Here is a 15714-nt window from a genome sequence, read left to right as displayed (position 1 = left end):
AACCTAGTTTATAAACCCCACTCTCCTGAATTTTGGAAAGTCCAGAATTCTTTCTGCTGCCTCACTGACAGTGAAAATGAGATTTGCAATTGAAAGAAAAATAATAACTCACATGTTTTTAGTGCTATTTTCCATATACCTCTAGTCAGAATATGACCTTAAGTCATCTTATTCAAGAGGCAGAGAGCTGGAACCCTTAGAAGATGTGTTGGTGAGTGGGGAAGACCTCCTATAGGGGTCCCATCTGGGTAGGGATTTAAAGGATGCTAGGGATTTAGCTCTCCGACAAGAACAGCCCTTTCCAACTCTTTGGGAGCAGTTATCCTCTCTGAACTTTTCCCATCAAACCTGCTCTCAAGAAGTAATAGAAGCTCATTGACACTGAGGTATAGAGGCGTCTGTAATTGAGAAGAGCTTAAATTGTGGCTGTGCCTTTCCTCCATAGAAGTATTTGTATTTTAAAAGGCAGTGGGGCAGCTGGTGGTGCTGTGTATAGAGCACCAACCCTGGAATCAAGAGGACTTGAGTTCAAATCCAGCCTCAGACACTTGACATTAACTGGCTATCTGACTCTGGGCAAGTCACTTAACCTCAATTGCCTAGCCAAAAAAAAAAGGCAGAAAGGCCTTAGAGAGGCAGTGTGGTCTATTGAATAAAGAAAGTCTCTTAAACTCTTGGGCAAGAGTGTCTTCATCGGGATGTACCTAATGCCAGTGAAATCACAGGTCCAGTATCTACCCTGTCCCTATCAAGAAGTAGAGCCAGTGGAATGAAGCTGCTGCTGAAAGGGAATTCTACATATTAACAGGGCAACCAGGTGGCACAGATATAGAGCATCAGACCTGGAGTCAAGAAGCCTCATCTTCCTGAGTTCAAATCTGTCCTCAAACACTTTCTAGCTGTGTGACCCTAGGTAAATCACTCAACCATGTTTGCCTCAGTTTCCTCATCTGTAAAATGAGCTAGAGAAAGAAATGGCAACTCACTCCAGTATCTCTGCCAAGAAAACCCCAAATGGAGTCATGAAGAATCAAACGTGACTGAACAACAGTAACAAGGGTGTAAAGAGCTAGATTAGGGGGAGCTACATTTTCCAGTACTATGGTTATCACACCTTCAGCAGCTACCTGTTCATTTATTCTGCCTATTCTTTGCAGATACAATCCTAGACTATGCTGATGGAGATAGGATAAGTAAGACATAGTCCTAGCCATCAAGGAGTCTTCACAGTCCAGTAGGAAAAGGGGGAGGAGTTAAGACATGCTAGGTATACGAGAGGCATAAGGTAAAAGGAGATCTCTGATGATGAAGGGAATATATCCAGCTGGCAAGATTAGAGAAACATTCTCTGATGAAATAGCCAGCCCTTAGAGCCAGAGGGACCTTAGATTCCATGTAGTACAACTCTGTCAATTTACAGAGGAGGAAACTTGAGGTTGAGGGAAGTTAGATTTGTCTGAGGTCACACAGCAAGGTGGGGACTCAAACTCAGCCTTTCCAAGGCTCAGTCCCTCACCTCTATGCCAGCGTATCCCTCGTTTGAAGTATACTTCAGGATGGTTTCAGAAAAACCTGAGAAGACTTGTATGAACTGATGCAAAAGTAGAGTGAAAATAATCAAGAGAACTGTTTCCATAGTAACAGTAAAATTGTGAAGACAATCAACTTTGAAAGACTTGGTAGTAGGACCAACATAATAACCAACTACAAGATACATTATATCAGACAAAGCTGATGGAACGAGAGTGCAGATTAAAACATTTCCTTTTTCTTTCTCTTTTTTTTTTGGACATGGCTAATGAGGAAATTTCTTTTGCATATCTATTTATGTTTGTAAAGGGTTTTGTTTTTCTTCTCAATAGATGAGAGAAGGGGAGAAGGGATGGAGAGAATTCAAGAACTGAAAAGAAAAGAAAATGGAATTAAAAAATAAAATGAAGTGTAACTCAGTGGATAGCTGAGAATAATATGGACAGAAATGGGGATTTGGGAGTGATTTCAGATATAGGGGAAGGCTTGAGCAAAGATAAGGGGAACTGTTTTGAATATGTTGGAGGGTCTAATGAGTCCTCTGGTTTAAATAGAGAATAAAATAGGTAAGGAGAGAGATTTTGAAGGTGGGGACAGTGCTTCAGATTATCTTATTCTAGTCCTTAGCTTTTGAGACTCAGTTAGGACATGGAAGGTACTGGTTATTTCCTTTGAGTGTTTTAAGGAAGTATGAGTGACTATGCCTCTTTATTTTCCCAGGTAATGATTTGGGCAGAGTGCTGAGATGGGGAGCAGGCTACAGCGGGGAGGACCCATTCTCCATTCTAGTGTCTGTGGATGAAGCTGACGACGTCCTCATGGATCGATGGACAATCCTTCTGGATGCTCAGGATGTTGTCGAGAACACTGAGAATGGGGTGGTGGATCCAGAGCCCCCGAAGGTAATCTTTTTCATCATCTGAAATAATGGAATAAATTATTCGCCCATCGAGATTCTGGGGCTGGGGCTGGACAGAACCATAGACCATAGAATGACAGACTAGAGAGAGATCCCAGGATATGTAAGCTTTTAGAATTGGGAGGGAACCTTAGAGATTACCTAGTCAAACATCTTTATTTTGTAGATGAAGCGTGAGAGGCCCTCCACTCTCACCCCCAGCACTGAATGAGTTGCCCAGAGTCTGCATGTAATAAATAGTCAAGATTCAGATCTTTAACTTTTTTTCCTACATGCCTGTCTATTAAAACATGGTGAGGTGTTCTATTTCCTTACTGAAAACAAGCTTCATCTTAAAAACCCACTTGTTCTGACTGTTCGGGCACCATTGGAAAAGTCATACGACCATAAATCTGGGGACCTGAAAGTTCACTTAGTCCAGTACCCTCATTTTACAGACAAAAAGAAACCCAGAAAAGTGAAGTAATGACTTGCTTGTGGTCACACAGCCAATAAATGCTTGAGCCCAGATTCAAGGCCAGTTTGATGCCATGTATGATGGTTTTTTTCCTTAGTATGTGGTATATGTTGGTCTATTCCTAGTTTCTGCCACGGTTTTCCAGTCTTCCCAGCAATTTTTGTCAAATAGTGAATTCTTGTCCTAGAAGCTGGGGTCTTTGGGTTTATCATACTCTAGGTAACAATGCCATGGTTTTTTTTTTTCAAAAGAAATAATATTAAATGCTGAGCACAGTGCCTGGCACATAGTAATGCCTTCTCCCCTTTTACAATTGTAGTATTATCCCTCCCCTACTGGTCCAAATAGCAAATAAAAGTAATAGCTTTATCATTTGCAAAATGCATCACTCACAACAACCCTGTGAGACAGCTAGCATACTCTTCCCATTATACCAGCGAAGGACATTTTGTCAGGAGAATATCGCCTCCTGGATGCCCTGCAGGAATCTCAAACTCATGATGTTTCAAATAGAACTCATTATATTTTCCCTCCCAAACTCATCCCTCCTCTAGACTTCCCCGTTTCTCCTGACATCACCATCATCCTTCCAGTCATCCAGGTTTGTCATCTTGACTCTTTACTCTCCCTTAATGCCCCTAGCTAAGCTGTTGCTGAGCCTTGTTAACCCTACCACCAGAACAGTTCTTATGTCCCTCCCTTTCTTTTTGCAAACAAGGCCTCTACCCAAGTCATCTCTTGCTTGGATTTTTGTAGTGTTGGTCTCCAGTCCATTCTCCCGTGGCTACAACATAACCCTGCCCCATCATTCTGTTACTCAGAAATCTTCCTTTCGTTTGCTAGGATAAAATGCAAAGTCTTCAGCCTGGATATTTAAAGCCCTTTACAGTGTGGCTCCCACCAAATGGCCCCCATCAGTCTTATTTCCCATGAGTCCTCCTCATACATTCTCTGGTCTGGGCAGACTGGCCTGCTAGCTGTTCCCTGTACACACAATTCCATTTCCTGCTTTGATGTTTTGGTGCCAAGTTGTTCTTTGGATGTGGCATGCCAAGGAAACTCCCTCCTTACCTGTGTCCCTCTGACTTCCTTCAGAACCCAGCTAAGGTGCCATCAACTATATGAGGCCCTTCCTGATTTCATAAGCTCCTTTTTTCCAATTATTAGCATTCTTTCTTTCTTGCAATTACTTTGTATATACTTTCTTATTTACTTGTGTACACATTTTTCTCACCACCCCCACCACCTCCGTTTAATTTTTGTATCTCTAGCACTAGCACAATGCCTGGCACATAGTAAAAGCTTAATAATTGTTTTAAAATTGAATTGGGAAAGCTCAGGTTCAGAGAAGTAAATTAACTTGGTCAGGGTCACACAAACGATGTGTGTGCACCCAGGTCCCGGCTATCTCTTCACTGAAATAGGTTTCCCAAGCAAGAAGTGCTGTAGGAGGGGCAGACTGGCAGTGCTGTGTGGAACAGATGAGTAGTAATAGAGTGGGGTCAAGGCAGGGAGGCCAGGTCCAAGGTTTTTGTAGCAGCCCAGGCCTGATGGACTGGGCACAGGCAGGTCGGGGAGGGCAGTTAATCTGTTCCCTTTGCACTGAGAGATGAAGCCCTCAGACCTTAGCATCAGCCTCACCCAAATCAGCTACTTTCCCTTTGAAATCAGCTACCTTCCTTTTGTGGCATTTCTTTTATGCCCCAGGTGATAATGAAGGTGTAGCCCAAGAGCAGCAAAAATGGGTCAGAGACCTCTGACTCGTCATGGTGACATTTCCATTTTGACTTTGCTTCCTCCCCTCCCCCAGATCGTACAGATGAATAATTATTGTGGAATTGGAATCGATGCAGAATTGAGTTTGGACTTCCACCATGCAAGAGAAGAGGAGCCAGGCAAATTTACTAGCAGGTAGTCATCATGGACTCTCTAAAACCTGCGACCAAAAGCCTGTGACCAAGGGCTTGGCCACCTTAGGATCTTGGGATCATAGATTTAGAGCTGGGAGGGGCCTTGAAGATAATTGAGTTCAACCCGTGATTTTGCAGATGAGAATACTAAGGCCTGGCAAGGGACTCATCTCAGACAATTGTATAACTCTGGACAAGTCACATAGTCTCTTGTTGCCTCAGTTTCCTCGTCTGTAAATTTTTGATAATAATTTCACTCACCTCCCAGGGTTGTTGTGAGGATCAAATGAGATAATATTTGTAAAGCACTTTGTGCCTAGCACATGCTTAATAAATGCTTATTGCCTCTTCCTCCTCTTCCCTTTTCCCCTTAAAAGAGGCTCCCACATAACCAATAGCTCAAGGTAGACCAGACAGCCCTCACTTTTGACTCGCCAGTAGTAATGAGGGAAGGGCTGGAGACGCCAGTGAAGGTAAGGATATTTTTTGTCTTTAGATTCCACAACAAAGGAGTATATGTCAGAGTTGGGTTACAGAAGATCAGTCACACCAGGAACCTCCACAAGGACATTCGACTTCAAGTGGATCAGCATGATGTGGAATTGCCAAATATTGAGGGGCTGATCTTCATCAACATCCCCAGGTAACAAGTGTTCAAATTGCTGGTGCTCCGTGGGCCCCAAACAAGGGGTTGTTCAATGAAATTTAGTCAACATTTATTGGGGACCTGCCATGTTCTGGGCACCAACCATTCAAAATTGAAAAGCAGTCACATACTATCTGCCCTTTTAGGGAGGGGGGTGAAACGTGTACACAAATAAGCCTAATATAAGTTAGAATATGATGAGATGCCCAGAAAATGCCAAGTGACCTGAAAAATTCTGTGATGGCAGAGATAGTGGAGAGGGTCACATTTCCAACTGGGGAGATCAGGGAAGGCTTCATGGAGGAAGGACACCCAAACTGGTCCTCAGAGGAGGATAGTTCATCCATCCTGAAGGATTAGGCTCTTCAGGGGCAGGTCAGTGTGAATTAGTAGTTTGGATTGTGAAATATTTGAAAAGAAGCCACCCCCCACACACACACACACACCTCTTTAAAACATGGTCCCTTTCTCACTTTCATTGCTCTTGATTTTGTTGATGCAGCTGGGGCTCTGGAGCTGATCTTTGGGGGTCTGACAATGATGCTCGGTTTGAGAAGCCACGAATTGATGATGGCCTGCTGGAGGTGGTTGGGGTGACGGGAGTTGTTCATATGGTAAGTCCTTTGAGAAGCAGTGTTTACTTCTCACTGATGTTGAAAGCCTCATGTTGCTGTAACAGGGTTCACAGAGTCCAGTTGGGTTTCTCTGGGGTTCAGAGGTTGGGGGAAGGGATAGGGAAATGGAAAAGGAGAGGGCTGTCTTGAGAAAGAAGAGTAGATCCAATGACATGGCATCTGGTGAGTTCAGGAAGGCTCTCTGGTCTCCAAACCACCCATGGCTCTTCATTGGCTGTGGAATGAATAACATCGCAGATTGTCCCCCTGCAGTTTGAGGCCCTTAATGATCTACTCCATCTCTCCCACTATATCACCTTTTGTCTCCCTCCTTCCCATCTAGACCAAGCTCTTCTCTGCTGTCTCTGTACATGACCAGATCAATCCAACCTCTGCTTATTCTGTTCTCTCTCTCTGTGGAAGGTCCTCATCCTGTTCACATCCAGCTTAGAGAATTTGGACAAGAGCTAGATCCTTAAGGATGGATAGGATGTGGAAGGAAAAAGAGGAATGAGAAGGTCCTTCCAAGTCCTGATAGTGCATTTCTTGGATCTCTATGGTTATTTGCTGTTCTGACTTTATAGAAGTCTGTTTAGAATTTTGCCTTTGACCTGTAAGGGTTGGAAGTGCTGACTAGGTCCCTTCATCCTCACAGGGCCAAGTGCAGGGGGGATTGCGCTCAGGGATCCGAATTGCCCAAGGTTCCTATTTCCGAGTCACTCTCCTCAAGCCAATCCCAGTACAAGTCGATGGAGAACCATGGATCCAGTCTCCAGGCCACATGATCATTTCTGCTGCTGGACCAAAGGTACTTATTGCTTTCTTAGCATGGCAATCATGTATTTAATGTGATTGTATTATCCTAGTACAGTAGTTTACAAAGTACTTTCAATATTTTTCAATTCATTTCATCTTCACAGCAAACCTCTGAGTGAAACAGAGCCACTGTTAACTCAGTTAGTGATGAAAATGAGACACAGATAGGCAAAGTCATTTGCATGAGTATATCCTACTGCCAGAGCCAGTATTAGAATGGGAGAATCTGAGGATGCCAGAACTTCTTGGAGGGAGGTGTGTGTGGAAAGGAGCGATTAACTGTCATTAAAAACAAAAAAAACTTATGATAGAGAAAGGGAGGAATGTGAACCCATCCCTAGAGGGTTACAGATCTATATGGAAGACAGTAAGAGCATAGATTTCCCTAGAGTGGAGCAAGTTGTGTTAATAAGTAAGGTATGAAGTAATAAATGACAGATGGAGTGCCTATGACAGGCATGAGAGTTGAGATCTTGGGCAGAAATGGTGCATTAGAAAAGGTCACAGAACCTGGGTTTCAGTTCCAGCCATGAATTTTACTGGCTGTGTAACTGGGGCAAGTTGTTTCATATTGTTAGTCAATTTCATTCGCCTCAAAAATGAGAATTATAAATTCTACCCTTGCATTAACGATCCCACAAGGTTGTGAGGAACAGTGCTTTGTAAATGAAATGCTTTAGAGATGAGTGGTTATCATTATGTAAAACATGATACAGGGTTTTAATATGTCCCTTAGTCAGAGGACGTGATAGGGGCCAAGTTCCAAGATGATTAAGACAGCAGGGTGTGGGATGAGTTAGGGAAACAGCGTTTCTCTGCACCTCCCCCAAAGCCCTTCATTGCAGAGGCTGGAGAGAGGAAGTGTGGAGTGTCTGGGCTGGGCTGGGTCGGTGTGTTGGTTAGTATTGCTGTGTTGCTTTTAGTGTTCTCTCTCTTTTTTATTCTTTGTTACGAGGGATGGCTCTCTGCCCGAGGAATGTATTGAGAAATGAAAGTGATGGAAAAACAAAAGATATCAATAAAAAAATTTTAAATTTCCAAAGGGAAAAAAAAAATCTAGCAATTTTCTTTCAGGAGCAAAAGAAAAGTTTTTTTTTTCCTTCCCACTAAGAAGACTTTGTAATGAGAGCCAAAACTTCTAGTGAATATGCTATTTGGTTAAGATTTTAAGGTTATTTTCTAATAATCATAGAAAAATTAGACTTTTTGTTCTTTTTCTGGAAAGACAAAAGATGTGACCTTTTCTTAAGTGGCTTCTGTTCCTTGCATCCATTTTCTAAATCAGGCTTTGTGTGACCTCATCTAGCAGCAGTTACATTAGAAAAATATCTTGGTGCATGAGGGCCCTGCCACATCTGGACCAGTCATGTGATGTGTCTCAAGGTTGTAGCACAAGAACCTGGAGAACAACGTGCTTAATAGCTAGGAAATGGAAATAAAAACGTCACTACAAGTTAGTTATCTCTAATTAACCCTAATCTAGGTCCCAGGGAACAAAAGGGTGGAGAACATCTTGGAGATTGCTAGGTGGAGCTGTGGACAGAGTATGAGTCTGCAGTCAGATGGATCTGAGTTCAAATTAGGCCTCAGTTACTACCTAGGCAAGTCACTGAAGTACCTCAGGTTCCTTAACTTTTGTTGTTCATCCTTGGTTTTCAAAGAGGACCGATGACCTCATGGGCTGATGACTCACACATGAATTGGGTTTAAGTAAGGCAGAGTTGCTCAGAGTCCTCAGCCTCTGTCTTCCAGAGTTGTGGAAACAAAATGGAGATGATAGTACTACCAAGCTGCCAGGGCTGCTGTGAGGATCAAATCTGATGATATTTGTAAAGCACTTTCCTTCCTTCTTTCCTTCCTCCCTCCTTCCTTTCTTCTTCTTTCTTTCCTTCCTTCCATCTTTCCCTCCTTCCTCCTTCCTTCCTTCCTTCCATCTTTCCCTTCTTCCTTCCTCCTTCCTTCCTTCCATCTTTCCTTCCTTCCTTCCTTCCTTCCTTCCTTCTTTCCTTCCTTCTTCCTTCTTCCTTCCTTCCCTCTCTCCCTCCCTCTCTCCCTCCCTTCCATGTTCTCCCTCTGGACTCTTTCAGTAAGCATGTGAGACACCATAGGCAGGGCCTGTGTATACACTGTTATATACACTGTCAGATGTAATCATTTATACTTGATTATCTGCTTTTCTTTATTGTGATGTAGATTTTGGGGTGGGAAGTATTTATGGAGAAATATTATTCTGTAAAAACAGAAAGCATCAATTTTTTTTAAAAGCATCATGCTAAGTTACTTGTTATATGACCTTGAACAAGTCCCTTCCCTTTTCTGCCGATGACTTTCCCATAAGTAGAGGGAGAGGATTTGTAGAATCTTAGATTTAAAGGCATCTTGTCTAATCTCATTTTACAGATCAGGAAACTGAGGAAGTGAGGAGCATTGCCCTAGATTGCATAGGTTGTAAGGGGCAGAGCCCAGGATTCAAACCCAGTTTCTCTTCCCCTAGATCCACTGGATTATCTTTAAAGGCCCTTCCAGCTCTAAAGTCCAGTGATTCTGTGACCTCTGACTCAATTATATAACAATTTAATGACAAACTTTCATCTCTTTTTTTCCTCTACCTCTACAGGTTCACATGTTGAAAAAGTCAAAGCAGAAGCCAAAAAAAGGAACAGGAAGCATGAAGGATGCCAAAATAGAGAGCTCTGGAGGCTCAGAAGGAGAGATGAAATAGAAGCAGGTGTGGAGACCAAGGCCAATGAATGCCTCCCGGTGCACCCCAGGGCTGGGGCAGGGAATTGGCGAAGGAAGCCTTGCTCATATGTTCATCGCTACCCTTTCATCATGTTTCCGTCTGTTAAGTCCCATCTGCCTCTTGTACTCTTTGGCTTGGAAATATGTGCATTCCGTGGCTTTCAGGGACCTGTTCCTTCATTTTAAGGTTTGCCATATAGAGAAATTAGAAGAAGAAACATCATCCCTGGTGTAGGCTTGGGGACAAGGCCACTCACTGACTTGTACCAGAATCAAACCATAAGCATCTATTTATCCATTGAATGCAATTTCTGGCCCTTCTTGTCAGGCTCTTAGGATGCTCTTCCCAGACAAAAATGGGTTTCTCATGTACACAACTGCTCCCACAGAAACAAGAATCAGAAAAGGTGTGGGCATTCACCTCCATTACTGAGGTCAGACTCATTCTGGCACCAAGCTGGTATTTCATTAAATTCGTGGTTGTTGTGGATATTTGCAGAAAACTCTAATGATACCTTCCAAACAGTTTTAGCTTTGGTCACATCCTATCCAAAGCCACAGTTTAGTAGTACAAGTTAGACTGAGGCCCTAACCATAGCCAGTTTATTCCCTCTGCCTTTGGAGAGTTTGATGGAGATGTTTGTGGGATCAGTCATATTTAGCATATCCCCTACTGCCAAGTGCCAGGTATTGTTGTGTGTATATACATATACATATATACACACACACCTAACTGGATGACAGAAGATGTCATCTCCAGTGGAGGCTGTATGCCAATCTTTGAATGATAGACTTAAGGGTGCCAGAGACCCCCAATGTGTGTATTGAATTAAATTAAATTGAATTAAAACGAATATTAAAGACAAGAAATACTCTTTGGAAAAGATTTAGGGAAAATGAAAAAGAACAGATGCAGTTTTGAGAAGATAAAGGACAATGGGAGGGATGAATGCTGGCGCACATTTTTTTTTGTTGTCTCCTTTGGACAGTATCGTTCAGAGGAATCCTCACTGGAGGACTTTGCACTGAGAGTGATGTTGCTATAATGTCTTATCTTCCCCCGTCATGTGTTTCCCTTCTTTACTTTCCTCTTCTTTTTTACTGGCCTGTCCGTCTTTAGCATCTTGGCCAGTGCAGTAACTAATTTGATCATGTAGACCTAAGAATGATACTTTGCTAATGTAGGGACAAGAATTCGGCACTCTTTCAGAATGAAAATTAGCACAAAGAATTAGGCATTTTCCTTGGGGGGAAAATGCCCATTATGTAGATTTCCTTATTTCTTGCCAAATATGTGGGGTTCCAGAGGCTGGATGATGCACTAAAATTAGAAGTATTTTCTGAAGATTTCACAGGTACTCTGATTTGGAAGATTGAGTTAACAGTGAAAAGGCATTATTTCTTTGTCTTGATAGTTTTACACCAAATTCTTAGTCTGTGTCACAATAGTGACCTCTATCTGAACATTTGGCCCCTTCCATGCCAGAGAACTTTTCCTATGGAACCTACAGTAAGTTGGACCAAGGGAGAGAATGAGTGCATGAGTGGTTAGATCTTTCCTTCCTTAATGGTACTGATAGATGTTCCTGGTGCTCTTGGGCAATCAGCTTCAGATCCTACCCATCAGACCTGGCCCACCTCCCTCAACCTCACACCCTACCTCTGGATTATTGTCAGGACCAGTAGTCATAACGTGATAGGGACTGTTTTGGTGAAACGTTCCACTGGGGTCTCTTCTGTTGAGCTACTGTCAGCTTTATGATGGGTGCCTATCCAGTCTTCTTTAAATGGTGCTTTGACCACAAGACATTGGATCCTGGGGGCCCTAGCCTCATTAATTAGATGAGTGTCCCTTAATATATTGCCCCCTGAGTAGATTGACTGTTAAATAAAGAGGCAAAAAAGTTTACATTTTGTCAGAATGTGGGATGGATCCATTTTTCAGGAGCTATGAATGTTTTTAGGAAATAGATAAGGCTGTCTGCTTATTTGAACTCCCAAGGTGGTTCAATTGCAAATGCCTGTTTTACTTCAAAATGGGGATTTAAAAAAATTACATATGCTAAATCCAACCCAGAACTTAGATAGAGATTACACAGTCTTCCTGGGCACTAGGTCAAGTCTTCCACTCCTTTGTTAATCCTGTGGTAGTGTGGAATGAGCCCTGCCTCTGGAGGCAGGTCAGATTCCACCTCCCTGAAACCACCCCACTTCCAGTTCTCACTACCTGTGTGGCCCCCCTCCTGAACCTCAGTTTCCCCATCGGATGGCTTCTTAGGGCCGTTCTTGTCCCAAATCTTTGATCCTAACACAGTGTACGAGAAATATGGAGATATTTCATTAGAAGAAATGATCCACAAATGCTTTAAAATATATGAGGCATTTTTTATCATCTCATTCTATATTTTATGGTCAGTATTTTTATATTAAGTAAGCATTGTGATACATGTGGGTACCTGACTTCTCAGCAGGGAGGTGCACAGTGAGTGATCCCTCACTGATAGATGTCAGAGCCTGCACAGAACCTCTCTCATCCCTGGCGGAGTGAATTGGAGGAAACGTAAGGCTCGTTGGGCTTAGAGACCTTGTTTCCCAGGGGAGAACAGATGAGACACTTGGCACTTTCCTGCCTGAGCCAGACAAACCCTGTGTTTAAGTGTTTAAATTTTTGTATGAAAGTAGGTGATTATTTGCTCTGAAAGCTGAAACAAATGAAGCACAAAAAATATTCCTTTTTCTTTTTAAGATGTTTTAAGATAGTTGGTCCAATGATGTCTCTAAACTTTCCCTTAGCATGTGGGATGCTGGCACTTTTTAGTATTTGAGAACACTGACCATTACAGAACTGGAGAGAAGCTTAGAAACCTTTGAGTCCAGTCCTCTGGTTTGACTGAGCAAGACAGTGAAGCCCAGAGTGAGGACATAATTTACCCATGCTCCTATATGGGAGGGCTGAGATTACACCTCTCCTGGCTCTCAGTCTTGTGTTCTTCCCATTCATTAGAGCAGGCTGTCTCTGGTAACTAAAAGTGAAAAGCCTGTCTCCTGCTTCCAGAGGTTGGAGAAATGGGGAGATTGAGGTGGTCACTATCATGCTGGGGGGAATCAAAGATGTTCATTTACATTTTAGTTACTTTAAGTGGGCAGTTTAATTCTAAGTGAACTGTTGGTAGCATGGTATGGGCTCAGATAGCCAGTCAAGGATAGCAGCCCCCCATGGCCTTTCAAGCCCATATTTTGATTATGTAGATACTTTGGGTAAGAAGAAGGGATGAGAGACAGGATTCTCTGTCCTGAGGGAGAGAAGGATAAAGAATTTTTCCTGTCTTGTATAATCAGTTGTGCTGAGGTTTTCAGCTCTCTGATGATAGACTGAGGATTAGAGGAGTAGACTTTTGTCTTTCTAGAACACATGAACATCCATACATAGTTAAACTATAAGACTCTCCTCTGTCCTTAGGCTCAATGAGATCTTTCCTGTATCAGTCCTTTCTGAGATCCTGATGGGTTGAATGCCAAGCTGAGAACAATCAGGGAAGTATTTATTTAGGGCCAGCTAGTGCAGGGTAGTTGAAAATGATTGCCTAAAAAGATCTTTTGATCCTGAAAATCATGTGTAACATTTCATTGTTCAAAAATCAAAGATTACTTCCCCTCTCTATATGTTCCTGGAAGATGTGCCTTTAGGTTTTTCTTCTTTAAGGCATTTGTGCTTTCAGACATGAGATATGTATGTTCATGAACTTTGTGTTCCCAGTGTCTGTGTCTGGGGTAGAGTCTAGAAGGGATGGGGCCTCCTCTTTCAACTCTTACATTCCCCGAACTTTACAAAGAATCAATTCCAGCTGCCGGAATATTGTTAACCTCGTTTATTCGGAACTCTCTAGATCAGAATTTGTAAGTCAGGACTAGACTTAGGCCAAAGTTTACTTATGAATATAGCTTTACTGAACAAGTTAACAGTGTAAATAAATGTTTGAGCAGGGTCAAAGTAACTTATAACTTACGAGAACAAATTGTTCTCTAGCACTTTAGAAGCACATATTTACTGATAGATAACATTCAAATTGCAGATAATTCCTATCAGTTCTTTGAAGCAGGCTACTTATTTTGAGCCTAGTTGAGTTTCTGAATGTACTTGAAAGTAGTAAGACTGAATTTTTTTCTAAAAGTTTTTCTAATTTAAATTGTTCACTCATTCAGACTGGCCTTCCTCAAACCAACTGTGCTTGAATTCCAGCATAAAAAGGATGTAAGCTGGTTTTTGCTTTTCCTTGTTACCCCTGCAAAAGAAGGCTAGTTTTTAAAATGTGTTAAGATAAATGAGATAAAGTTACACGGGATGTCCTTTGAGGACCCCTGGAAAGGATTATGTGAACTCCAGACTTTGGTTGTTGCTATTTCTGTCTCAAATTTTATTTCTGTTTTAAAAGAACGGAAAATCCCTTTATTACAAAGAATCTAACTGGGCCATTTGTCTGTATAGAGTAGATGCTTAAGAAACATTGATGAATGATTGACAGATTGTGTAGTATTCCTCCTTATATTTTGAACCAAACTGGTTTCTGGAGATAATAGGTCATTATGTCCCCAGGTGTGAAGACAGTGGTTTTCAGTATTACTCAGATGGCCTCTGCTTCCCTTCAGTGACCTTTCTGAAAGTGTGATGTGAAACAGAGAGTTTGAACTGGAGGCAGCCTTTGTGGAGGGAGCTGGGATTAGATATCTCTGTCTAAACTGATATCCTTTGGTGTCTTTATTTCATTAACTGTTGGCAATAAACAGTGCCCCCAGTTTGGATCCATGAAGTCGTGGACTTTGAGGAATGCTTCTGATGCATTCCATTTTTTGTTGTGGTAAGAAAAGAAGGGGCTAAAAAAAATTTTAGAAGGAAAGAGTAGGCTGGCCAACCCTCTTCAAGATGAACCAGGTTTGAGAAGTTGAGTGCCTCAGTATATTCTAATATTGATTTTTAAGTGTTGAAGTGGAACCATGTAGCCAGTGCCAAGGAACCAGTCCAAGTGGGTCAGTCAGCACCTTCCAGTTCCGATTTCTTCCTTATCCTCCTTCAAGCTTCTGCCAAACTCTGTGAACAGATGAATTGTACCTGTAAACCATTCCGTGATGGAATACCATTTCCTCATCATGTGCCTCCAGTATGAGAATTCTCATTGTATATGTTTACTTGCAGTTTTTCATCTTAGAAAAAAAATTTAATGGTGTTACTAGTTTCTACTTGTTGCTTGGCAAGCCACTGTGTTGGTTCCTGATCTGTAAGAATTATTGTTTCTAAATTGTAGTCAGTGTACAAAGAAAATTAAGGTGAATTTTTTCTTTTTATATTTAAGTATGAGTTTTGTCTTCATGTCCCTAGACTGTTTTCTGTATATATTTTGCATTGTAGCCATGTGGTGGTTTTCTTCTGACTGCACTTTGCACTGACCTGAATTCTGAACTCTATGTATAATTTATGGGTATCAGAAATAGAAAATAATTTATATCTGTGACAAATACAGTACTGGTCATTTCCATTGTATTTTGGTGTCTGATTTATGTGTCTTTGAGATTTGGGGTTATAATGATAACAAGTTGCAATTATGTAGCAGAGGCAGCCTGGCTTGATGTACTGGGTTTAAGTTCTGCCAATGACATTTACTAACTAATGACATTTACTAAAATTATGGGTAAATTATGTAACCTGTCTGAGGCTCAGGTGAAAATCTGAATTTATATAACAGAAAAACAGACTACGATCTGCCTCAAAATTGCATGTTCCTATATACATGCACACACATACACACATGAGTGTAGTATATGTATGTGAATATACATATATACATACTTGTACATATGTATCAACACATCTGTAACAGTATCTATCTAGATATCTAAATAGATATCTATATGTTTCTATAATGTAGATATCCAGCCAGCCAGCCAGCCATCTATCTAGCCATCTATCTATTGTGGATCCTTGACTCATAGATACATGTTACACATTTGCATGTTGTTAAAAGAGTTGTTCCTCCAACTGACTTGAGGAGGAGCCCTGCCACCATCAAAGAGGCCGAAGAATCCTA

The 15714-nt window shown here is 41.7% G+C and overlaps 1 protein-coding gene across 3 annotated transcripts in view; it reads left to right on the top strand.

Annotated features, from left to right (window-relative positions):
• Positions 1-15170, top strand: part of DGKQ (diacylglycerol kinase theta) — a 115160-nt gene extending 99990 nt beyond the window's left edge. For 2 of the 3 annotated variants that reach the window (XM_072619907.1, XM_072619906.1), the window contains exons 18-23: positions 2251-2432; positions 4717-4817; positions 5313-5459; positions 5965-6076; positions 6732-6884; positions 9510-15170. In XM_072619907.1, the coding sequence (XP_072476008.1) occupies positions 2251-2432; positions 4717-4817; positions 5313-5459; positions 5965-6076; positions 6732-6884; positions 9510-9614 (800 nt within the window). In that variant the 3' untranslated portion in view covers positions 9615-15170. The other variant, XM_072619908.1, reaches the window with a different exon arrangement.
• The last annotated feature ends 544 nt before the right edge of the window (positions 15171-15714 follow it).

The sequence above is a fragment of the Notamacropus eugenii genome, chromosome 6, assembly GCF_028372415.1.
Source record: "Notamacropus eugenii isolate mMacEug1 chromosome 6, mMacEug1.pri_v2, whole genome shotgun sequence".
Classification (NCBI taxonomy): domain Eukaryota; kingdom Metazoa; phylum Chordata; class Mammalia; order Diprotodontia; family Macropodidae; genus Notamacropus; species Notamacropus eugenii.
This window is presented reverse-complemented; position numbering and strand designations above follow the sequence as displayed.